The sequence below is a fragment of the Oryctolagus cuniculus genome, chromosome 12 (genome assembly GCF_964237555.1).
Source record: "Oryctolagus cuniculus chromosome 12, mOryCun1.1, whole genome shotgun sequence".
Lineage (NCBI taxonomy): Eukaryota > Metazoa > Chordata > Mammalia > Lagomorpha > Leporidae > Oryctolagus > Oryctolagus cuniculus.
Window position 1 is genome coordinate 83381324 of NC_091443.1, and position 26530 is coordinate 83407853.

The 26530-nt window shown below is 41.0% G+C and overlaps 1 protein-coding gene across 5 annotated transcripts in view; it reads right to left on the minus strand.

Annotated features, from left to right (window-relative positions):
• Positions 1–12682: 12682 nt before the first annotated feature.
• The window catches only part of RORA (RAR related orphan receptor A), a 763877-nt gene continuing 750029 nt past the window's right edge, over positions 12683–26530 (minus strand). For all 5 annotated transcript variants that reach the window (XM_051821923.2, XM_051821924.2, XM_017347977.3 and 2 more), the window contains 3 exons: positions 25704–25814; positions 23660–23772; positions 12683–22073 (listed from right to left, as the gene is read on the minus strand). In XM_051821923.2, the coding sequence (XP_051677883.1) occupies positions 21909–22073; positions 23660–23772; positions 25704–25814 (389 nt within the window). In that variant the 3' untranslated portion in view covers positions 12683–21908. The remainder of the gene's footprint in view (positions 22074–23659; positions 23773–25703; positions 25815–26530) is intronic.

The following is a 26530-nucleotide window of genomic DNA, read 5'->3' on the forward strand; positions in this document are numbered from 1 at the left end:
TAGTTTTGTAATGTACTTTAAAGCTAGATGGTGTTTTGAATGCCTCCTACTTTCTTCTGCTCAAGATTGTTTTGACTATTCAGTGCTATTTTGTGGCATCACACACATGTTCGTACTGTATTTTCTAGTTCTCTGAAAATGTCATTGGCATTTTGATAGAGATTATATTGAGTCTATAAATTTGTGTTGCATGGGCATTTTAATGATATTAATTATTCCAGGCCATCAGCAGAGTATCTTCATTTCTTTGTGTCCTCTTCAATTTCTTTCATCTTTTTTTTTTTTTTTTTTAATATGAAAGGCAGAGTTATGGGGAGAGAGGAAGAGAAAAGAATGGCTGCAACAGCCAAGGCTGGGCCAGGACAAAGTCAGGAGCTTCATGTAGATCTCCGACATGAGTGCAGGGGCCCAAGGACTTGGGCCATCCTCCACTACTCTCCCATCTGCATTAGTAAGGAGCTAGATAGGAAGTGAAGCAGCCAGGACACAAAGTGGCACCATACGGGATGCCTGTGTCACAGGTGTTGGCTTAACTCGATAGGCCACAGGGCCAACCCCTGCATGTTTACTTTATAACCTGCAGCTTTGCTGAGTTCATTAATTCAAATAGTTTTTTTTTTTTTTTGAGGGGTTGGAATCTTTTGAAGTTTTCTATATAAGATAATGTTGTGGGGCCGGCGCGGTAGCGCACTAGGTTAATCCATATGCGTGCCGGGTTCTAGTCCTGGTTGCTCCGCAGCTCTCTGCTGTGGCCCGGGAGGGCAGTGGAGGATGGCCCAAGTGCTTGGGCCCTGCATCCACATGGGAGACCAAGAGGAAGCACCTGGCTTCTGGCTTCAGATCGGTGTAGCTCCGCACATAGTGGCCATTTGTGGGGTAAACCAACGGAAGGAAGCCCTTTCTCTCTGTCTCTCTCTCACTGTCTAACTCTGCCTGTCCAAAAAATTAAAAAAAAAAAAAAGATAATGTCTTTTGCAAACAGTCACAATTGACTTCCTTCCTTTCTCTTGCTTGTTTGCTGTGACTGGGTTTGCTAGTACTATATTGAATAAAAGTGGTGAAAGCAGGTGTTTTGTCTTGAAGAAAAGCTTTCAGCCTTTCCTTGTTCGGTGTGTTAGCTTCTTACATATGGCCATCAATATGTTGAGATACAATCCTTTTATTCCTAGTTTGTTCAGATTATTTTTTTTTGTATATGAGGGGGTGTTGGATTTGTCAGATGCCTCCTCTGCATCTGTTGATGAGCATACGACCTTTGTTCTTCATTCTGGTGATGTGTATCACGTGTATTGATTTTTTTTTTTTTTGACAGGCAGAGTGGACAGTGAGAGAGAGAGACAGAGAGAAAGGTCTTCCTTTGCCGTTGGTTCACCCTCCAATGGCCGCCCCGGCCAGCGCGCTGCGGCCGGCGTACTGCGCTGATCCGATGGCAGGAGCCAGGTATTTATCCTGGTCTCCCATGGGGTGTAGGGCCCAAGTACTCGGGCCATCCTCCACTGTACTCCCTGGCCACAGCAGAGAGCTGGCCTGGAAGAGGGGCAACTAGGACAGAATCCAGTGCCCCGACTGGGACTAGAAACCGGTGTGCTGGCGCTGCAAGGCGGAGGATTAGCCTAGTGAGCCGCGGCGCCTGCTATGTATATTGATTTGTACATCGTGAGCCAGCCATCCTTTGCCTTGCTAGTTGGGAGGAATCCCTTCTGATCGTGTGAATAATGGTTTTCATGTGCTGCTGGATTTGGTTTGCAAGTGTTTCAGAAGATTTTTGCATCTATGTTCATCATCTGTTGTTCTCTTTTGTTGTGTCCTTGTCTGGTTTTGGCATTCAAGGTAATTCTGCCATCATAGAATGTTTGAAAGAATTCCCTCCTATTTTCTGTAATAATCTAAAAACAATTGATGTTAATTATGCTTTAAATGTTTTGTAGAATTCAGCAGTGGAACCATCTGGTACTGGGCTTTTCTTTGATGGGAGACTTTTATTGATTTAGTCTTGCTGCTTGTTATTTAGGTATTTCTTCATGATTAAATTGATAAGTTGTATGTGTCCAGAATTTATTTATTTCCTCTGTAATTATTCTTGTTGCTGTATGATTAATTGACAATAATCACTAACAATTCTTGTATATCAGTTATAATGTCTCCGTTGTCATCTGATTTTTTTTTAAAGAATTATTTATTTTGAAAGGCAGATTTACAGAATGGGGGGGGTGGATCTTCCATCCACTAGTTCACTCCCCAATGACCACAACGGCTGGGGCTGGGCTAGGTGGAAGCCAGGAGCCAGGACCGCCATCTGAGTCATCTTTATGAGTGGCAGGGGCCCCAAGTACTTGGGCCGTCTTCTGATTTCCCAGGTGCATTTACCAGGTGCTGAATCAGAAGTGGAGCAAGGCTGGTGCTGTGGCTTAGTGGGCTAACTTTCTGCCTGTGGCGCCGGCATCCCTTACGGGCACTGGTTTGTATCCCAGCTGTTCTTCTTATGATCCAGCTCTCTGGAAAGCAGCTGAAGATGGCCCAAGTGCTTGGGTCACTGCACCCATGTGGGAGACGCATAGGAAGCTCCTGGATCCTGGCTTTGGATTGGCCTAGCTCCGGCCATTGTGGCCATTTGGGGAGTGAACAAACGGATGGAAGACCTCTCTCTCTGTCTCTCCTCTCTATCTGTAACTCTGCCTCTCAAATAAAACTTAAAAAAAAGGCAAAAAACAAAGAAGTTGAGTATCTGGGACTCAGAACTGGCACCCGTATGGGATGCTGGCATCACAGGCCATGGCCTAACCTGCTACACCACAGTGCTGGCCCCCATCTCTAGTTTTGAATCCCCTCATTTATTAGTCTGGCTAAGCATTTCTCATTTTTGTTAATCTTCAAAGAGCCAGATCCTTGTTTCATTGATATTTTTTTTGTAAAGTCTCTTTCCTATGTATTCATGTCCTAAGTTTTATTATTTCTTGTCTTTTACTCATTTTGAGTTTGATTGCCTGTATTTTCCTAGATCATTCAGGAATAGCAATAAATTGGTTGAGATCTTTGTGCTGTTTTGGAAATGGGCATTAATTGCTATAAAATTCCCTCTTAATACTGCTTTTGCTATATCCCATAGGTTTTGGTATGTTTTTCCTTTTTAATCTGTCTCAAGAAATGTTTAAATTTTCATTTTTCTCTTGATCCATTCATTGTTCAGGAATAAGTTGTTTGGTTTTTATCTATTTATTTTGCTTTCAAAGTTTTTCTTGTTACTAATTTACAGTTGTATATCATTGTGATCAGAAATCATACTTGTTTTTGAAATTGTTTACTTGTTTTGTGACCATATGATCTGTCCTGGAGAATGTTTCATGTGCTGTTGAGAGGAACATGTAATCCGCACCTATTAGATGGAGTGTCTGTTAGGTCTAATTGATTTTTGGTGCAATTTTCTATCTGGATGAGCTGTATCTCTCTGAAGGGGATGTTAAAATTCCCCATTATTACTGTTTTGGAGTCTTACATGTCCCTTTAAGTCTACTAATACTTGCTTTGAGGTGAGGGTTTGACTCAGTGGTCAGGGTGCTGCTTGGCATGCTGGCATCCTGTATCAGAGTGCACAGTAACAGGGAACAGGATCAGAATTGGAAGAGCTGGACTCAAACCTGTACCCATATGGGATACCAGTGTTGCAGGTGGCAGCTTAACCTGCTACTCCACAACAACAGCCTGCCTCCCTCCTTCCCTCCCTCCCTCTCTCTCTCTCTCTCTCTCTCTCTTTCAAGATTTATTTATTTGAGAGGGGGGAGACAGACACACACACACACACAGATAGAAAGAGAGATCTTCTGATTCACTCCGCTAATGGCTGCAATAGCTGGGGCTGGGCCAGGCTGAAGCTAGGAATCCGGAACTTCATGTAGGTCTCCCATGTGGGTGGCATAGTCTCAATTACTCTAGCCATCTTCCTGTGCCTTCCAGGTGCATTAACAGGGAGCTGGATCAAAAGTGGAACAGTGGATTTGAACCAGCACCAATGTGGGATGCTGAGGTTGCAGGCTTCGGCTTAACCCAACGCATCACAACACCAGCCCATGAATGTGTTTTCGATTGTAAGATGGGCATAATCCTTTGTGGGGAGCGGGGGGAGTCAAAAGCAGAATGCTGTGATTTGGATTTTCGTTTCAGTGTCTGTGTGTTAAAGGTTTGGGCCCAGGATGGCATGATGGGAGAAGGTACAAACTGGATCCAATTTGGTGTACGAGAGATGGGCCTGGTGGGTGGTCCTTGAGTCACTGGGGGTGTGTCCTTGGAAAATAATTATTGTGAGAGGTTTGGTTGTAAAAGCTGAGTTGGGTCCAGCCTCTAGCTGCTTGCAGGCTCACCATATTATCATTCTGTTATAGGGGAGATGACCCCCGGCTGGACTTGTTCCAGGTTAAGGGAGACATTGATACAGGTGGGCAAGAAAACAAGGTTTATTTACAGGGATAGCACACACCAAACTGGGAGTATGGGCAAGGTTGGGAAGGAGAATAAGCTGCAGCTGACAAAGGTCACAGTTGCCCTTTTATACAGGGTAGGATATACATACAGGGTAGCCCTGGGTAGGGCCTAATTGCATATTCAGGAGAGGCAGAGTTTGGGGCAGGGCTGCAGTGCATGTTGTCATCTCTAGGACAGTGTCCTGTGTCTGGTGCATCATGGGAAGTGGGCTCAGGTGCATGAGGAGGAGTAGATGTGCTGAGCCTGCTGCTATGTTGGTGGGGTTTGGGAGATGTAGGGCTGCTGCTCCAGACATTGTGGCAGGCCTGAGTTCCTCCTCACAGTCTACCTGCCAATATCAGTTCCTGCACATGTGCTCCACAGTTTCTATCTCCTGCCTTTCCACTCTACTGAACTAATGGAGTCTGCCAAGTCTTGGGTTTTGAACCTCTAAAAATTGAGTTAAAATAAACTGTAAGTAGCTTTTCTCAGGTATTTGATAAGGTGGTGAAAAGCTCACCAATACAGATAGGAAGGGGCATTGGAGACAGACTGGTACAAAGAATTTAAGAAACCTGTTGCATGGACAGATTCTATTTATGTGCTCTTGGGAAAGCATGTTATGAGTTTAAGAAGGATTGATGATATTGGTACAAGTTATGCCACAGGGGCCCTTAGGTAGTTTATTTTACCTGGACTGTGAGCACTGTGAAGGGTAATAGAGAGAAAGGATGGAAAATGGGCTGGAGCCAGACCATAGACAATGTTATAAGCCAGACGAAGGAAGTAGGACTTTATAAGCAGTAGCTTGCTAAGGGGAGGAATAAGTTTACAAGCAGAGTGATGACACAGAGCTTCTGTACTTAGTTAAGTTTATTTGGCAACATGTGTGAATGGCAGAGAAGAGGCCAGTTATAAGATAGTGCTTGTTGGCCGGCGCCGCGGCTCACTAGGCTAATCCTCCGCCTTGCGGCGCCGGCACACCGGGTTCCAGTCCTGGTCAGGGCGCCGGATTCTGTCCCTGTTGCCCCTCTTCCAGGCCAGCTCTCTGCTGTGGCCAGGGAGTGCAGTGGAGGATTGCCTGAGTACTTGGGCCCTGCACCCCATGGGAGACCAGGAGAAGTACCTGGCTCCTGCCATCGGATCAGCGCGGTGCGCTGGCCGCGGCGGCCATTGGAGGGTGAACCAACAGCAAAAGGAAGACCTTTCTCTCTGACTGTCCACTCTGCCTGTCAAAAAAAAAAAAAAAAAAATAGTGCTTGTGAGTTCTTGAAAGTCAACCCGAGCAATGCCTGGTAGTGTGCACTAGCATTTCTTATTAGCTAAGTGACCTTGCTGGCTTGGGCTAGGACAAAAGCAGTTGTATCTGTGAACTTGTTATTTCTACAATGAAATAGCCTGGCATGAGTTATTTATGAAGCAAAGAGGTTGATATAGTCACAGTTTGGGAGGTACTGAGTCTATGGCATGGTGCAGGCTTTGGCTTTGGGGAGGAGCCTATGGAGGATGGTATAGAGCCTGTAGAGCGGCAAGTGGGGAGCAAGGAAGTAGTGGGTGCAAACGTAGGTGTCTATAATAAGTTTCTCAGGAGAACTCAAGAGGTCACAGAACTCTTCCCAGGGCATGCCCCCAGTGACCCAATGATCTCCCACCAGGCCCTACCTTCTAAACACCATAGAGTTAAGTTTCTACCCTCCTGGTAGCATTGCCTTGTGACTTTGGGGTTTAAGTTCTGGCATGAGTTCCAGGGCCAAATCCCATTCAAAGCATAGTGACAGTGTATCAGTTGATGTGTTGGGTACTACAGCTGTCCTCCCTTATCCATGGTTCTGCTTTCTGTAGTTTTGGTTACCTGCAAAACTGTGCTTTGAAAATCTTACATGGAAAATTCTAGAAGTAAACAATTCATACATTTTGAGTGACTTTTATTATAGTATATATTTGACTGTTTTATTTGTTATGGTTGTTAATGCCTTACTATGTTTATGTTAAAGTATAATAGGTGTATATATAAGGCAAAATGATAAAACTGGGGTTAAGTACTATCTGTGGTTTCAGGAATCCACCGGGAGTCTTGAAACATTCCTTAAGGATAAGGGGGGGGGGTTGCTGTAGCTCACTAGGCAGGGAGAGCTAGAGATTCCTTCCCTAGTCTGCAGCAACTGCTGTGATTGTTTAAAAACTCATGGTGTTGAGATGTACTAGCCCATAGTAGTGTGCCGTGGTAGCTTCCCCAGACATGCTGTGTGTTGATTCCAGATGATCATCAAACACTATGAGCATGCCCTGGCCTGGTATATTGGCGTCCCAGTGGTTGCTAGGTAGTGCACAGAATAAGAATTGTAGAACCAGAAGGACCTGGCATTTTTCATCCTCCCCTGCTACTGCACTTCCTCCTCCCCCCATTCATATAATGAAACCTTCATTCCCAATGTGGCGGTATTTGCAGGTGTGGCACTGAGGGAGGTAATTAGGTTTTAAGTCCTGAGAGTAGAGCGTCTGTGATAGGTTTAGTACATTTATAAGAGACAAGAGCTCACTGTCTGCGCCACATGAGGACACAGCAAGAAGATGGCCATGTGCAAGCCAGAAGCAGGACCCTCACCACAAAGTGTTTTGGCTGGCACCTGAGTCTGGACTTGGCAGCCTCCAGAACCATAGAAAATGTCTGTTGTTTAAGCTGCACAGTCTCCGGTATTGTTATAGCAGCCTGAGCAGAGTAACACCTGTTAAAATAGATTAAACATACACATCCTTTTATTATTACTATCATGCTCTACCTTGTAAACCACAAGCAGCTAGTTGAAAGACCATGGATTTTTCGGAGTTAGCAGGTTTGTATGTCAGTTCTGTCAACTGAGAGTGTGATAGTTGTGTGACCTTCTGGAGTCTTTGTCCTCACCTGGATCAGGGAGACAGTAATAGCTCAGCTACAGGAGTGTTGGGAGGATTAGTAGAATGCTCTTGTTCTGCACAAGGTGGTGTTTGGCCGAGCAGTGAAGACAACTGTGTACCATATCAGAGCACCCGGGTTGAATCCTGACAATGCTTCTCACTCCAGTTTCCAAATATGCACTTAGGGGGGAAACAGGGATGGACAGTAGTTGGGTTCCTGCCCCCAACATGGGAGACGGGGATTGAGTTCCTGGCTCCTAGCTTTAACCTGGCCTGTATGCGTAGAACAACTACCAGCGAGAATACTTTTAAGCAGGTTAAAGAAATACTAATTCGGTACAACCTGAAGTAGAATCATCTAAGATATGTTATGACTGATTATGAGAAAAATTAAATTGAAAAAGGGTTAGTTGGACAAATCTACAGAGGCCTTTGGAAATGTAGAGCATTTAAAAGCTATGTTCCTCATTGTATTTTTTGTCAGACCTAGCCCTGGCCATTTTAGGCACTGGTAGAGTGAAGTGGTACATGAGGTCTCTGTCTCTTACTCTTGGAAAATACATAGAAGTATAAATGATCAAAGGAGAATAAAACAGTGGAGGTAGCACTGTGAACAAAGGCTTGAACAGAGAAGAAAGGCTGTACGCACATAGAAGGTTCTGTGCGAACACAAATGAGCAAGGTACGAATGCTGTTGGAGAAAAGGTAGAGACTGCTTCAGAGAAAGAGTTTAAATTGTGTCTTTAAGGATGAGCATGAGTTAACCAGGTAAAACAAGGCTGTGGGTTTTCAGGTTTGCAGAATGCTCAGAAGTGTGCATCAGCTCTGTATGTTCTGGGGGAGAGGAAAAGCCACTGTGTGTTTTAGTTTTTGTTTCTGTTTTTTTCCTGTGGGGAATGAAGCCCATTGGAGTGGAAAGGGGAGGGCAGCCAGAGGTGGTTCATGCTGTGCTAGAGATTTGGGGCTTCTTTCTCTGGTACATGGGGAACCACTCTGTGCATGTTAGCAACTAGTGAGCTGTAATCTATACATCGTAAAATTCACCTATTTACATGTGTCATGAAGTGATTTTTAGTCAATGTACAGGATATTGCAATCATCCACACTGCCAAATTTTAGAACATTTCCATTTTACTGACAAATCTTTTGTGTTCATTTGCAGCCAGTGCTGCTTTCCACACCCAGCCAGTCACTCATCCACTTTGTCTGCAGATTTGCCCTTTCTGGACATTTCATGTACATGAAATCATGTGCTATCTACTTTTTGCATCTGGATTCTTGGTGTGCTTTTAGGACCCTCTCTTGGTGTGCTTTTAGGACCCTCCGGGCTGTAGCATGTGTTATTGATGCATGCACTTCGTTTTTGCTGCTTATTGGTAGTAGCTCATTTAAGGACATACCCCATTGTGTTGAACTAGTCAACGTTTGATGAATACTTAGATGTTTCTGCTTTTTGGCTATCGAGAATGATGTTGCTATGAACACTTGTATACAAGTCTTTGTGTGACCTTTGTGTTGTTATTTCTCTTGAGTAGATATCTAGGAGTGCACTTGCTGAGTTGTGTGATGAATTTCTGTTTAACTTTTAAATTGCTCAATCATTTCCCAAAGTGATTGTATAGCTAAACTCTGGAGTTGTAAGCAGACAAAAGAGTGGGTTTTCTATTTCTGTCAAATCCCTAAGTTGAACAAGAACCCATTCAGTTTTGGAGTATCTATAATGGTATGTACTTGGTTTATGATGTTTATCACATCAAAACTTCAAAAAAACCTCTTAAAACTGCAAGTACCAGCTGAGTGAAATTATCATAATTATTATTAGGTGTGCATTTCTTCTTGTGAACCAAATCGACAGAAATGTGCAAGATGCTTTTCAAAAAATACTTTCTTATCATTTGGCTTCCTTTGCTTGATTTTTTTGGTGGACTTGGCATTGGAGAGTTGCTAACTTGGTAGCTACTTCATTCAGGGAATTATTTCATGGGTTTACAGCCACTTGTAAGGTACTCCCAGAATAGCTCTCTAGCAAAGGAGTTCAATCTAGTGATTGACTTGGAAACTATTGGAGGCTGTATTGTTGCTAATAGCAGTTGGTTCAAATCAGGCTTTTCAGTGATAAATGGTATTTCCAATGGAGAGGGAATCATCATTGATCCTGAAAATCACCCAACTACTCAGGCCCAGGATCAACAGAACAAAATGGCCAAGTGTTCAAGTTTTTCTATTCAAAACATTTTCTTATTTATTTGAAAAATAGAGTGATGGGGAGGAGAGAGAGAGAGAGAGAGAGGAAGAAGGCAAAGGAGGGAGAAGGAAGAAGGAAAAAATTATAAAAAGAAGAAAGGAGCAATATGGGATGCTGTTATTGCAAGCAGCAGCTTAATCTGCTATGCCACAATGCTGGCCCCTAAAATATATTTTGTTATGTTGTATATTACATGGTCCTTGGACTGAAGAAAGACCCACAAGTAACTGTTTATCTGAATACTAGTGTATTATAGGAGTATCAGAGAGAGAGTGAGTGAGAGAAAGACATGTTGAAGATGGCAGAAATAATTCCAAGCAGGAAAATTTATAAATTTGTTTGCCTGTAAAATACAGTATATTATATCAGGGAGGTAGAGAATGGGCATGGGACCTGTTTGTTAGGAGGACACCATCTATACTAGTTTGGGGTGAGGCTAATATTAAAATTAATTTTAGGTCTTTAAGCACAGAACAATTGATAAATGAATCAGTTTCTGTCCCACAAAAGGGATGTCATCCAAGAATTTATAATACTGTTTGAGCACTCCATCAGACACCTAAACAAGAAACGCATTGCTGAGAGATGATTATATTGTAGTGGAGTCAATATTTTTCTTTCCAAGTAGAAAAAACATTCACAACCATGTGCCCAGACTCACTCTTATTATCTCTTTGCAGCACCACTGGTAGTATTTTTCTTCAGCTCAAAACTGGTGGTATAATGACAGGATAGAGTTCTTGTTAGTCTCCTAGAATGAGGCTTTGACTGCTATTGGGAATCTAGGCTTGTCTTGAAAGACAGTAGTGGGGTGGAGGGGAACTGTTGGTGTGATTCTTCAGGAATCCAGGAGGGTTTACTGACAAAATTTCCCTTTTGGAATATTTTTTAAAATATTTTTAAGATGGTGAGATTGATTGATTGATTCATCAATGTCCGATTTTGTGACTGACTCCTCAAATGGCTACAGTAGCTGGGGACTGGGCCTGGCCCAAATTAGAAATTGGGAACCCAATCCTGGTCTCCCATGTGGGTGGCAAGAACCCAAGTACTGGAGCTATTGTTTGTTGCTCTGCAGGGTGTGCACTAGCAGGAACCTGGAATCAGAAGTGGAGCCAGGATTGGAATTCAGGCACTGCAACATGTGATCCCAGTGTCCCAAGCAGCATCTTAACTCTTGTTCCAAAAGTCTGCTTTTGAGGGGCTGTATTGTTGGATCTTGCCCCAGGAAAAAAAAGTTGAGTAGTAAACAGTAACAACTAATTTATTCTTGTGATTAGGTTGTGGGGAGCAATCCGGACTAGACTAAGTTACTCGAATTAGGACTTATTCTATGCATCTGCTCTCCCACAATATGGCGCTGGGAGAGAAGTAAACAGCTTCCGCACAGCTGCCTCCAGTTCAGCTAATAAACTGTAGGACTTGCTCCTGATTGGAGAGCAGCGTACTCGGCGTGTGGGCAGCCGAGTTAGGATTGGCGGAGGAGGACTATAAAGGAGGAGAGAGACGGCATGCACCAGGAACATCTATGGGGAACATCTAAGGGAACCCGTGCAGCCCCCGAGAAAGCCGGCCGGCGGTGTGCCGCTCCCCTGCGGAAGTGGGGAATGCGGCCAGGGGGAACTGCCCTTCCACGGAGGTGGAAGGGATAGTAGCCAACCCGGGAAGAACCAGCAGCAAACCCGGGGAGGGCCGAGCAGACGAAAGAACAGCGCAGGGTTTAGTGTCGTTCCCCCACGAAGACGGGGAGCGACATAGGTCTTACAGACAAGTTCATGTTTATTATTTTTCTTTCCTATAATTTATTAACAGTCTGACATTTGTTCTGGTTTTCCTATGAGACCATTATAAATGTAATTCTAAGCTGTCCTCTTTATACTCCAATTTGAGTACCTTTCTTCAAACCAAGCAAACTAATCCAAGATGAACAGAGGAGTATAAATAATTATTTTTAGCAGGTGGAGGTGGCATGGGTTTGGGCAAAGACCTAAAGGTGACAGATTTCTTACTTTGAACTCCATTACTTTCATGGACTCTTAATTTCCTCACATTGCAGAGTAGTGAATAGTTATATATAGAACTTGACAGTCTACAAAGATTTCACAGGCATCATCTCAAACTTCTTCTACAAGGTAGCTGGAAATAAAAATAGATTTGGGGAGTATTGTTACAAGCAGCAACTTTCAGGATCAATTCAAATATTTATTGAATGTCAACTGAACTTAAAGTGTGTGTGTATATATATATATATATATATAGTTGTGTGTGTGTGTGTGTGTGTGTGTGTGTGTGTGTGAGACAATGCCAACCCAATTAGCTTTATTCCGACTTCATAATATGTTGTTATTTGGATGTCCCTGAGATTACTTGTAAAATAATAATGAAGTTTCTGCACTGTTTTAACTGTGTGATACTTAGGGGTGAACCACAAATTTAACATGAATTATGCAATCTATTCAAGAGACGGCTTGGAAGTGGGGGCCAGGAAATGCAGATAAAGTCAGATTTCTAAAGTTTCTGGCATCATTTCTGCCATTCCATCAAAGTGATTTCTAAAGCAAAGGTGAAAATGTACACTATACATTCAAGATTTCCCTACTACACTCAGGGAAGACATCACTAATCAATCATATGACGTCCTTCTCCTTTGAGACAGGAAGTAGCCTCCAGATCCCCAGTTGTGTGTTTCCAACTGCAAATCTTAATCAGTGGATGCCATCTCACAATTCAGTACATTGTTCTGATGGAAAAGGCAGCTTGATCCCTGTATATATTTTTCCCCTTGCAAAATTAAAGTGAATTTTTTTTTTAAGTCTTCTACCATAGACTAGTGCTTCTCAATCTTCATAGGCATATCTGCCACCTGGGATCTTAGGAAAGTGCAGATTCTGACTGACTAAGTCTGGGTGATATTTGGGTTTCTGCATTTCTAACAAGGTTGCAGGTAATGCTGTTACTACTGGTATTGGGAGCATCCATGAACTATCAAGGTTACACTGGACCATTCACTAGAGACAAGATAACGGGCAGAAAATAATGACAATGCAACTTAGTAAACAATCAAAAGGAAGAAAACCAAGGCGAGTGTTCCATTAGAAGCTGAAGTTTTATTATAGGATAACAGTACATAAAGCACATCTAAAATTGATGTGTTCAATGCACTTTTAATAAAGGTAATGTAATATTAAAGGTACAGTTTCTAAGTACAATATAACAACATTCATATTAGAATGAAAATCAGAGTATTTAAAAGACAACATTAAATCTCTCTTTTTTACAGCTTGTATTTACAAAATGAATCAAAATATTTTTTTAAATTCAGGACTTAATAAAATAAACAGCTGGAAATAAGCAGACTACTGTCAGAGTGAAATGAAAAGAAAATCCAATGTAAGTGATAAGTCTGGATGATCCTGTAAATAAAGATCATTAGCAAAGGTTTATTAGGTCAATACTATTTTTAGGATTCCCATAAATGGCTTGCATTTTTAGTGTGGCAGAAAAGGAGTTTTTACATACTGTACACCAAACAGACAGCAAGTATTTATAGGGACAGTATTACTGTTTCCAAACCTGTACGTATATTTACAGAAGGCTGAGTCTGTTACTCACAGAGTTTTGTGAAATTTGTGTGCTTAATCCTGAAGACCTACACACAAGTAGAGTTAGCATTTCACGTGGTCTTTTAAAATGCAGTTTTTATATTCAGTTGTAGAAGAAAACGTTAACCCTAAGGCTTGGCATACTTTATACATTTACCAAAACAACCCAGGAAGAAAGTTTTAATTGGGCACATTTGTTGTCATTTTAATAACTATCAGATGCTAACATGTGCTGGCCATTGTGCAGGTGCAGAGATACAATCTCTAACCTGGGGAATCTTAGGATGTTTAAATGATGCTTGGAAAAAAAGTTTCCATCTGTTTCCAAGTCAGACACTCAAGGAATGATATTATTGTTAAGAGATTTCTCCCTGAACCATAGCCAATTCATGTTAAAAGGTTAACATTAGCTCTCATTAACCACACAATTGTTTATAATTAAGGTAACAGAAAACTCTTCCATAAAAATGGAAAATGTCTAGAATTGTGGGTAAATATGCAATACATGGAAGCCAAGAATCATGACTTGAGAATTTATCACCTTCAATTATAAAAAGTGCAGTAAACAGAAACATTTGCTCTATATTTATAAATTGCTCAAAAATCTTTGCTAAAGATCTTACAAATTCAGTAATATTACAGAACAATTCTAATCAATATTTAATAAGGTTAACTACATCCTTAGTTAGATATTTGATACAGTTAGATTTTTTTTTTTGTTAACAGAGCCAATAGATTCTGGGAGAATGGGTGAAAGAGTTACTGAAGCTCACTCTTAGGTGCTTTTGAAAAGGAAAGTCCTTCACTCAATTCATGGAACTGGGTGAGGTCGTATTAAAACAAACGTCTGCAAGCGTGGCCCGTGTGGTGCCAGTGCTGGCTGCATTCTTCTCAGGACTCAGACAGCAGAGGAAAAGTTTCTTCTGCCATCAAGCCACCTGGGGATAGTTCATATAAATGTCTGTTACCTATAATAGGAGCTAACGATGCAACACTGTCAGGTGACAAAAACAGGATTCCCTAGTAAGAAGAAAAAAGTATAAATGGGAGAGTTTTCTTGCGCATCTTGAAGGCCTGGCAAATTACTTTGCAGTTCAGGAGTTACAGTATAAAGCTGAGGAGCAAACATAAATGCTGATACGTTTTCATATATCCATATTTATAAACAAATTGACCTTTTGGATGTCAAATATCCATACTAAGGAAGTAGTTTTATCCTAATTAAATATACTCTAGAATAATTTATATGATATTATGTATTTAAAGAGAAAAGCATGTCCCAAATCCAGCACTCTGATACAGCTGCCAGTTGGGTACAGGTAATATATATATATATATATATGTATATGTATATATATACAAATATATAGTTATACTCAGTGAAATTAACAAGACCCAAAGGTGGTATTGTCTAGGAATAAAAGGGATTTTTTTTGTTCACAAAAGTAACTTATCTAGCACCACACATCAGAAAAACACAAAAATAGCACACTCTAGTTCTAAACAGCTATGTCTAAAATAGATTATATAGTAAAACCAGTATTATACAGCATATTGTGGATTTGATAAACAGATAAATATTTGCACTGAGTAGGCTGTTTATAATATAACGTTTTCTTATCTATACAGGATGAAAGCCAAAAAGTTAACTGTATAGAGATGTGCAGAACAACATTAAATATTATGACTCAAAAGCAGGGACGAAGGTAAATTTGAAAGAAGAGTAAGAGAAAATGTTTACAGGCCATTACAAGTTCTTAAGTTAATAGTAAATAAGGAATCAATTGCTCAAGTTGAAGAAAGCAGTAAACAAGAGATTGCATTTACATGCAGATGTCTAAAATTGGTATCTCGTTTAAGTCTATACACAAAAATCATTTGTTTTATTGCTTGACATTCAGTTATGGCTAGATTATTTAACCTATTTTTTTTGTACTTTGGAAACAAGAATATTGTTAAAGGTGCCATAAAAATGGACAACATTGAAAACGGTTTGCAAATAAACCACCTAACACTGCAGTTCTTTATACATAATAAAAGCCTTGTCTGGGGTTTGTCATATGTTAAATATATTTAAACTGGGAAAATATGTTGTAGCTTGAAGCCTCCCATCGGCCCAAACATCCAATACAAAAACACATCTCCACAAAAGGAGCAGGCAGACAATACAGGTACATTTAAAGAAGCAGCCAGCTAATGTCCTAATGTTCAAAAATTTTACCACTGTTTGATAATAAGATTTCAGACCATTGTGGATAAGAAAAGAATTTTGGATTCAAGAATATGTGTACAGTACGTAGGGATTTTTTTTTTTTGTGAAATCATTTTCACTATATTGCTCAAGAATGATCTGCATTTACATATGCAATCTGTTCAATGGTGATCAAATTCCTAGAAATAGTACTTATCCACATGAAGGGAATAATGAGACAGAAATCACACAGGAACGCTGGAGAGAATTCCTTGTCCTTAAAGAAGGACCCAACAGCACGTGCAGCATGTCAAAGCTGATAGCAAGCTATCTGTCATTAGTTCTTAGAGGAAGAAAAGGGTAAGTGCTACCGTGAAAAAGCACATTTCAAGTAAACGGCAAACGTGGATTCCCTCAACATCTATTTAAAATACTCATATTCACTCTCTCCATACGAGACTCCATGTTATGTTGCGTCATTGCACACAGGTTGTTGTGATTTGGACTGAATATTTTGTTGCTCATTTATAAATCAATGAATGACTGAATGTATTTATTGCTTTAAGTTCTGAAGGTCTGGTTGAACATGGAGATGCACTTGGTCTGAAGCCAGGCTTCTGGATTATTATTATTATTATTTTACATTATTCCAAGAGCCTGACCAAACTGATCTCACTTCACTTACACACAAATAGACAAGCAAGTAGACCCAGAAGTGAAATGAACTGCTTTGTGCAGACACTGGTACTCTGCCTCCTCATCTCTTAAAAATTAGCAGCAACAGGAAAGTCTATGTAACTGAAGGTGGTAGAACCTCTTTATCATAATAATGTTTAGAGACAGAATGAAAACCTGTATTATAGACTGTGAGCAATCAATCGAGCTTTGCTGTTGTAATTGCATTTCAGGGCACACAGTTGGATCTGTGGTAAAAAGTTGTTTCCATGGGGTTCTGGAGCATAACTTCATGGGGAAGAAGTGGCAGTCACCTGTCATAACATGAAAAAGTATAAATAACACATGTGTTTTTATACCCATACAAGGGTGCTTTGTAATGTTTGTGAGAAAATGGGATTAAAAGTATGAATTTACTTTGTGCAAAAAATTTTTTGGTGCAGAAATGTTTTTCATAATATATGTGGAAAATGCATATTATGAAAAAACTATGCATGGATTTCAAAAAATCTTTTTGCACCAAAACAAACTCATAATTTTAGTTCTATTTCTCGTGAACTTTTTTAAGTACCCTCATATACTCATATACTGTGTTTGTGTGTATATGGAGGGGAAAGATTCTGCCATTTTGCTCATCTAAAATAACAAGGTGAAGTTTATCATGTTTAATTTTCTCAGACTTATGCTCCTCTATGGTAAGGAGAAATAAGTGAATCTTACTCTGTGTATTCTGGAAGTCAGCCAGCGATGATACCGAGTTTCCTGACTTTATGGAAAGTAACAAAGAGGACTGTAAGAACAAAACTACTTTTCAGTAATTCACATGCAACCCTAAAAGCTGGCCCACGTTGCCATCATACAGGCGGGTTTTGTTTTGTCTTTAACTCAATTCATCAGATCGTGGAAGTAAGAGTGGCTTTATGTATGGGTGCTTTTGGTTTGCTTCTAGAGAAGGACAGACAGTAGATACTAATGTTTCAAAAAAAAAAAAAAAACATGTTTCATCTTTGACCTACCCTCATTATACTCATAGGGTAGGTTTCCCATCTCAGCACTGATTTCTAAAGTCTTAATCCATAACTATATAGGATTTGAAATAGTTCTTAATGTATGTTGCTACGTTTTTATTACGACTTTTATTACTTGAATTATTCAAGCAATGGCAAAGGGATTAAGCAAAGGCTGCCCCGAACCAGGCTCTGTGCTGGCATGTTAACGTATTATCTTCTGAACACACTGGAGTAACTGCACGGCCCTGGAAGGAGTTAGTCAGTGTTTCGAAGCACACAAGACAGAAGAGCACATAAGTTTTGAACTCAACAACATGAGACAACAGTGAAGAGTTTACACACACACAGTTCTATACAGTTCGCTTGTGCTTTGGAGGGATAATATCATTATTATTGTTAATAAGAATAAAAAACACAATTTGTCCCAGTAGTACCGGCCACCCTGTTTTTAAGAGTTTTAGGAGATCCCTGAGCACATTGTTTCTGACTCGCAACCCCAACTCCCAAATGAAAGGGCTTCTGTCGTTCCCAAGATGGATTGTCATTCACAGTAAGTCAATCATAAGGTGCTTATTTACCCTTCTGTTTCACCAGTCAGCACAAAGAACTGTCAGAAAATAACTTTTTATTATTATCTTAAAATAATAGCACTGGAAGGACAGATGATTGAAACAATCAATGTTTGAAACAGTGGCTTTAGGATTATTATCTGGCTGCCCCTCAACAATTACAAGTGATTCGATCGACATTCCTTAGCCAAAAACAAAAAGGCGCAAAAAACCCCCAAAAAACAAAAAACAAAAAAACAAAAAAAACCTGTACAAATATGTATTTTTTCCCTGAGGGATCAAGGTACACCCGCAAGTGCTCTATGTACATATTGCACTAGAGAGGAATGAAGAACATGTGCAAAAAAGCAACAATGAGAAGCTTACGTACTACTGAAACTCTTTCGTGAAAGATTCTACTAGGTGGTTTTGCATTTTGGAATGTCGGAACACAAACTGCTAGCTATTCCTTAGTCTACAACTAAAAACACATATTTCTACTATGGCACATTCAATGAAATAAAAAGTTTTCCAAAGACAGATAGACAAATTCCATCAAGAAAATAATACAAAGTTTGTTTGTTTGTATTTTTTTTTTTAGAAAATTACATTACTTTCTTTCTTTGTTTCACATTACAAAATCTTTTTTTTTCTTTACACAAATCACATTTTATTGCAGGAATATTTCAAGTGCCATCAAATATTTATAGAAGGGTTAAAAAAATAGAAGTCTCTCTAAAGTGGTCCAGACAAGGCTTTGAATAGAATAAATCTTTTTTTTTTCCATCTTCTAGTTTTGATTTAAGTATTTTGAATACATTTTCTTTTCCATTGACACTTAGTAGCCTAGAAGCGGTCTGACACACACACACACACACACACGTCACACACCCATACGCAAATGCACGCACACTCACACTCGCACTCCTTCCTCACCTGACCCTCAAACCCACCCCCATACGCTCACAGACATCTGGTATCCCCACTATAAAGAACAACCAAACATAGAAGCAGTGTCTTAAGTCATGTTTTCCTTAACTTAGGAAGGGTGAATCAGGATGCTGAAGACTTAAAAAAAAAAAATCCATAGCTTTAACACAAATTAGGATGCTGTACACTTTAAAAATATCCATAGCTTTAACACAATTTGTAAACTGTCCAAAAAGCACTTTCATCTGCACTTTTGTTTTCATTGTGACCAAGGCCAGTTTTTTTCACAAAACAGTACAACCGTCTGGACACCATTATAACAGAAGGTTATTCGGGCTTTGCACAAAAAGCCTTATTTACCTTATGTGAGAAAACAATTGTACAAAGGCATTCTAGCAGCCTGGCTGATGATAATGTGATTCCAAGAACTATTGAGAATGATTGTTCTGGTACCACTGAGTATTTTGTGTCACCATACAGGTGTTTCCATAATAAGGAAGAAACTAAAAACGGAGAGTTTTTTTCACATCTTTTTTTGGGACTTCCAATTTTTTTTCCAACTGAATTTTCAACTTCAGATCCCATCTTAGATCCAAATAATAGTCAATTGCTCCCTCGCCTTGCCGAGCACATCTCTGTCTCTACGATTCGGCTCCTCTCCAAGTCCACCTGCTTTCCTTTCCGATATGCAGAGCAGCAGCATCACGTTATTCTACCGTGCGTTGCTGTCAAAGCAATGTCACCACGGCATGACTATTATTGAGATTAGAGCATCACTTTTTTTTTTTTTTTTTTTGCATTAGGTCCATGCAAAATTCTTCTAAGTTCCTCATTATGCTCTCTCTCACCCTTAAAGAAGTTCAGTTAGCTCTTCTGATGTCATGAATGGACACTGGAATTAGGTTTAGTTGCTCTTTAACGCACTAGCACCTGAGGCTGGTCATATTCAGAAAGCTTTGGTTAAAAAGAAGTTAATATACTTCAATAGAACCATCCCCAAATTTAGTGAGTCTGACCAAAAAAAAAAAAACCCAAAACACCCCCACCCCATTGTCTTCTCTCAAAGGAGAAACAATAGGAGAAAAAGTGGACAAATAAATAACTAAGCTTGGTACTCTTTTATGAGTATAAATACTATTGATCTTTAAAGGAACTATGCTTAATTAAATAAAAAAAATTGACTTAACCCTTCTTGCCCAAATATAAATACTATATGCTGACAGCTCACCTCTCTATATAAACACACAATTTAATATGCCTGTAACAATTTTAAGTAAATATTACTCTTGTCTTCTTTTTATGGTTAAATCCTTACTATATTTTTGAAAAAAAAAAAAAAAGATTTTTAGACTTCATACACACTCTGTGTGAGTAACTCCTTGCCCTTTCCCAAGTCCCTCAAGGAAATGAGCTAGAAAGTCAGTGGAGATAAAAACAGGTGCTCTGGGAATTAGTCGCAGGTTCCTGTGGAAAATTCTGGAGGGACCCTTGTGGGAGACAAGACCTGTTCTCTGATGTAAGGGGCTTCTTAGGAACGCTACCTTTACTCCATGGGAAAGGTTCTTTCCTTTAACAAGCATAGTCTCTGATGTAGTACCAATAGTTTGACTATCACCCTAGAGTGGCTGACATCATCTTCCAAGTGCCTACATTCCCAAAAAGTCACTTGTTTTAAAAATACACACACGTGTTCATCCGACTGTTTCTTCCTCCTTCTCCCACTGGGATTGTTAAACACACACACACACACACAAACAAGACAATGCAATGTTTCTCCCCTGAACACAAAAGCCTGGCATTCTTCTAAATAATTAATAAAATAAATTACAGTCCACAGTTTTCTAGTGAAGATAAATACGAGTCCATGGTTGCGGCAAGCATCAACTTCACTTCAAAGGCTGAAGATATTTAATATTTAAGTAAGAAACTGGAGCAATGTTGTATGTCTCCCTCACCCTCCCTACTATCCCTGTCTATAAAATATGGAGAGCAATATTTGAGAGTAGTAGCATTCAGAAACAACTAGTCTAGAACTAATGCCCCCTGCAATAGTCGTAGGTTGCTTGATGAGACCAAGAACATAAACCTTCCAAAAAAATGCTTCATGTTCTCACATGGGGAGTGTGCGTTTGCTCCAGATAGAATCTTTGGGTCCTTCTTTTAATAAAAGCTAGATTCCAATTAATATTCTCAATACTGACTTGTTCTCAAAGCACTGAGAATTCTAATTTGAGACTGTGTCATTATAACCACTGAATTATATAAAACAAGCCCCCCCCTATACTGCCTTCAGAACATGGCATTTTTTTTTTCCAGGAAAAAAAAAAAAGTGCATGAGGGTATGAGACCACAGCACCAAGCAATCATTCAACTTTGTATGAAGCATAAACACATCTGTCCTGAAACTACCCAAAAAGCGAGGTGTAATTTAGGGAGAGTTCAAACTCTAAATTTTACATGTGGGAAAAAACAAAAAACAAAAAACCTCTAACATGGTGATTTCTAGATATGACCAGCCAGTCTTTTAAAAGTCCTCTTGTAAACAGCAGCATAAATACCTCCCGACGTACCTTCCAAGCCTTCTCAGTTTAACTTGTGTTTCTGGTGCACATGCGACACGACAGTGAACACGCTAGCATTTAATTTAAAGAAAAAGGTGCAAAATGAAAGTGCCTTATCAATTCAACAGGAAAAGCTACACCAGTAACTACATTTTTATATTAATTAAAACAATATATAAACAATATCTCTTTGAGCTATATATAGTCTTCATGCCCATTTCCCTGTAATATATTATAATGCTATTGTTGCTAGTGCCATGGACCCTTTTCATGCCATCCTGCTGACTTGGCAATAATCGGTGGAAAAAAAAATAATAAAAACTTCCTTCATGAAACAAAGAGCAAGTTGTGCAAAGTAATGCCGCAACCTCCGCTATGCACACCAGTCACCGATTATTGCTGGACTCTCTGTTGTCACTGACAGATGGGTGACTCTGCAGAAAGTCTCTGGGCAGTGAGCTACAAGAAAAAGGAAATCGTCCGACTTCAGGACCCTCATGCTGCTGTCAACAGAGGTCGACCATCGAGGTCGAGAAGTCTCGACAGAAAAAGGGTCCATATCTGTAGGCATAATGGAAATCATATGCATGAGAAAAACAAGTTCAACTTTTATTTGTTTTCATGGTTTCCCCTCCTTTGCCTGACCCCCGATCACCAAAAGATGTGCAGTGTGTTGGCGCTCCAGGGCTGTGCAGGGCCATACAAAGTGTCTCGGTTAATTTTGTTTTTTTTTTTGTTTGTTTGTTTGTTTTCAGGTTTGTACTTCAGACATTCTAGGAGTGCTTAGGTGATACATTTACCCATCTATTTGCATTGCTGGCTCAAATTCTGAAGTGAACAATTCCTTGTATAATGGAGGAAAGTGAAGTCGCACAATGTCTGGGTATATTGCTTTAAATGCCATTAGCTTTTCTGTATGTCGTCCACATAAGGCTCTTAATGTAGACACCTTGCATATTAGCTGGAAGTGGAAGAAAAGACATGATGTTAGGGGCAAACAGGCACTAGAGTTACAAACCTGAGGATTCTGGATTTCCTCCCAACACTGCTTTTCATTAGTGAAACATGACTGAAACGACTTGAAGATCCAGGAGTAGGGGATTGGCGAAGATAAATGGTAAGACAGGCATCCACGACAATTTTGAAGATGAGTCATTTAATAACGCAAAAAGAGGTTCACAGGCAAAAGAAGGCCCACTTTGTCAGTGGCAGAGTCAAGACCAGAACCCACGGCTCCAGCCTCCTCCTGCTCGACCCTTCCCAACCTAGCCCTTTACTACCTTAGAAAAAGAAGGGGGTGGTGATGGTGGTGGTGGAGGTGGAGAAGGGGGCCGCCATCGGGGTTGAGAACCCTGTAAGTAGATGGTGGGCTCCCCCACATACTTTACGCAGAACTGATACTAGTCAACTCCAGTGACAGCTTGTTCTTCTCAATGAAAGCTTTGCCAATAACAGAGCAACTCCTGGGCAGAGCCAAAGGACTAACTCAGAGGGCCTGGACGAGAGTCCACACACCGGCCACTGAACAGCTGAGAGAAAGAGTGAAGTTTGCCAAAATGTGTTCAGACTCTACAGCACTATACAAAGGCAGGCCACTTTGTATTTCAACTCACGATGATCTTCTCTGAGAGATGTTTTCAGCAGATCTTGTCGGTATGTTAGGTGCTCTAGGTCCTAAGAGGACCTAACAGTACCCTTGCACTGAGTGAGAAGATGGGAAAGAGAGGGAAGCTCTTCTCTCTTCCATCTCCCAACCCTACCCCACTCATTCATTTAACAGATGTACTATCAACAACACAACAGCAATTTGTCCCTGGTTTCCTCTTTCTGACCTAACCCAACTGTCAGGAGGAAAGAAAACCAACAGGAAACCAAAACCAAAACCATTCAAATAATTCTCTATAAAATAAAACACATTAAATAATTTGAGAAGGAAGGTTATTTTTTTTTTGCCAAGACCAAACTACATACTATTCGCATTACCGCTGAAAGATATTAGCATATTTTCAATTGACATCCTAATTATATTTTTTATTATGAAAGATAATAACTAGCAAAAGTGAAATCGTATGCCCTGAATACAGGGGAGTGATAGGAAATGAAGAAAGAAAACACAAAAGTCACTTAATTATGAATGAATTTAATGGGAAAGGAACTATATGAAATATATGGTTTCCTACTTTGTCATTCCTTCATAAGTCCGTCCTTCCAATTCAAAGATTCTTTTTAAAATATATATCCCTGTGAGTGTTAATTCTGCTTTAAGGCCGATTTTGAGGGAATAGGAAGAGGATTTCCAGAATATATTAAGGCTGAAATTCCCTCTATTATTGCAGGATACTTTATAATTGATGACCACGAATAGAATTTAACCTGAACTATGAGCGTTGGCCCTCTAGGGTTCTTCAACGTGGCTATTTCTGTTTGTAGCCTGTGGCTTACTGATGCTTGGGGGGACTGTCATGACTTCAGGGGATGCTGGAAATAAGGTCTGTCTGTGCCAGGGGCTGATTCTGGCCAGGCCTCCCAAAAACGCCTGGCTCTCACCTTGGTTAAGATTCCGTCTTCTCGGTGATTCTTCTGTAGGACATGCTGAAGTGCCAGCTGAATTTTCTGTTGCAGTTTTTCAATCTTTACCTTCTCCTGCAGCCATGAGCGATCTAACATGAAAAATGACACTCTTTAGTAGTCCCCGAAAGGTGGCAGGACCCCCTCCTCCTGAGGCTCGGATGCAGGATTATCACGGTACAATGCGTATTTAGGCACTCACAGGCTACTAGTCTCACTGCTTTTTGAAAATGTGCTCCTGGCCGGTGCTGTGGCTCAATAGGCTAATCCTCTGCCTATGGTGCCGGCACCCTAGGTTCTAGTCCCGGTCGGGGTTGCCGGATTCTGTCCCGGTTGCCCCTCTTCCAGGCCAGCTCTCTGCTGTGTCCTGGGAGTGCAGTGGAGGATGGCCCAAGTTCTTGGGCCCTGCACCCCATGGGAGACCAGGAGAAACACCTGGCTGCTGGCTTCGGATCAGCGCGGTGCGCCAGCTGCAGCGGCCATTGGAGGGTGAACCAATGGCAAAGGAAGACCTTTGTCTCTCTCTCTCACTGTCCACTCTGCCTGTCAAAAAAAAAAAAAAAAAGTGCTCCTAAAGGAGTGGCAGAGCGATCTAGGGAAGTTAGAAAGCAGAAGGTTAGACCTTTCCATTCTTATGAGGCTTCAAGGAAGGAGGGACCCTCGACTTCTAAAGGAACAGCATTGATGTCCAGTGCCACCCTTGTCTCAGTGCAAATGACACTGCCTCGACCCCTTGAGCCCTGCTAACAACTACACTTCTGAATGAGGTACTCCTCTCCATCCTGCCAGCCTTTTTTTTTTTCAAAATATGAAAAACTGCCTCATAATGCAGAGCACCTAAAAAATCGTCCATGGAATTCCAAATGACTTAAGGAGTGTTGATTCAGAGTAAAGTCTCCGCATGTAAGAACTCCGAGCAGAAGATAATAAATCTGCAAAAGTGATTATCCTTGAGAGACAGAACTGGCTGAAAACATACAGTGAATTCCAACAAACTTGTGGATGACACCCAAGAAGAAGTAGGATGTCTTAAGAGCCTTGTTCTGGAGACTGGCGTGAGGGGAGCCAACCTTACTGGACCCAAGCATTCCTGTTGGTTAATTTTGGACAGGGTTGTATTCAATTCTCATTTTCTTAAGATTTAACCTTAAAGGAATGAAGTCTTTTTAAAAGAGTGTATGTGTGGCCGGCGCCGCGGCTCAATAGGCTAATCCTCCACCTAGCAGCGCCGGCACACCGGGTTCTAGTCCCGGTGGGGGCGCCGGATTCTGTCCTGGTCACCCCTCTTCCAGGCCAGCTCTCTGCTGTGGCCCGGGAGTGCAGTGGAGGATGGCCCAAGTGCTTGGGCCCTGCACCCCATGGGAGACCAGGATAAGCACCTGGCTCCTGCCTTCGGATCAGTGTGATGCACTGGCCGCAGCACCCCGGCCATTGGAGGGTGAACCAACGGCAAAGGAAGACCTTTCTCTCTGTCTCTCTCTCACTGTCCACTCTGCCTGTTTAAAAAAAAAAAAAAAAAGTGTATGTGTGAGCCGGGGCTGGTGCCATGGCTCATTTGGTTAATCCTCCACCTCCGGTGCCGGCATCTCATCTGGGCACAGGGATCTAGTCCCAGTTGCTCCTCTTCCAGTCTAGCTCTCTGCTGTGGCCTGGGAGTGCAGTGGAGGATGGCCCAAGTGCTTGGGCCCTACACCCGCATGGGAGACCAGGAAGAAGCACCTGGCTCCTGGCTGTGGATCGGCATAGCTCTGGCTGTAGCGGTCAACTGGGTGGTGAGCCAACGGAAGGAAGACCTTTCTTTCTGTCTCTCTCACTCTATCTGTCAAATAAAATAAGAGAGTATATGTGTGTGTGCGTGTGTACAGGGGAGGTAGTACAGGAAAAAAAATTAGATGTAAAAAGGCTTGTAGCCACTCCTGGAAGGCCCCCAAATATTCTGTAGCCAATGTAAGTTTTATCCAATTTGTGGAACTTCTTTGCCTGAATAATATTAAGCCATTTTATCTTGCTTTGGTTCTCTTACCTGCCGACATCAGGACAAATGCAGAAAATAATGCAATTTCATCTTCAGTCAGGTGCATAGAACATAAACTCTTTCCAAATTCAAACACAAAGCTAATAAAGTCTTCACAACCTGCCAGGATTAAAGTAGAGTCGGTTTAGGATTATGGTTATTATCTAAGGAGAGAAAGACAGAAGGCAGTTAAGAGGGATACAGTAGTTCAAGCCCTGAGCAGGTGGTACATTAACATGGCCACGGCTTAACAGTTTGAAATCTTTAAGTCTGTTTACCCATCGTCACTGCCATCATCACTACCACTGTCGGTGAGAACAAGGAGAGTAATGTTGGGTCGGGATTGTGATGTCAGGTGTTGCTCTCAGAGACTGCTTTGAGTTTCTTCCTATTTCAGAACAGCCCTATGGGGGAGAGGTTATTACCTTCGTTTTCGAGTTGTGAAAAGTGAGACTTGCAGAAAAAAGTTAGGAACCTGAGGTCATGTGGGCAGGAGGTACAGCCCAAGACCCACACCCAGCCTGCCTGGCTTCAGGGCCCATGTCATCCACCAACAAAGTCTAATGGCTAAAAATGAACTGAGATGTTAAATGCACCTATTTTTGTTTTTGACTCAGTAAGTGTACTTCAAGCATTCATAGAAAAGTGGAACAAAAATGTTTATTGTGGTACAAAAAAATTTTGAAATCCATGTGTAGTTTTTCTCATAATATGCTTTTCCCATTAACTTTGGGAGGATCACTTGTCTATTATCTAAAACACCCTTAAAACTGTTAACAGGTGACACAACCTGGCCGTAAAAATACTGCAAATGAAAACAGATCATAATAATTCCC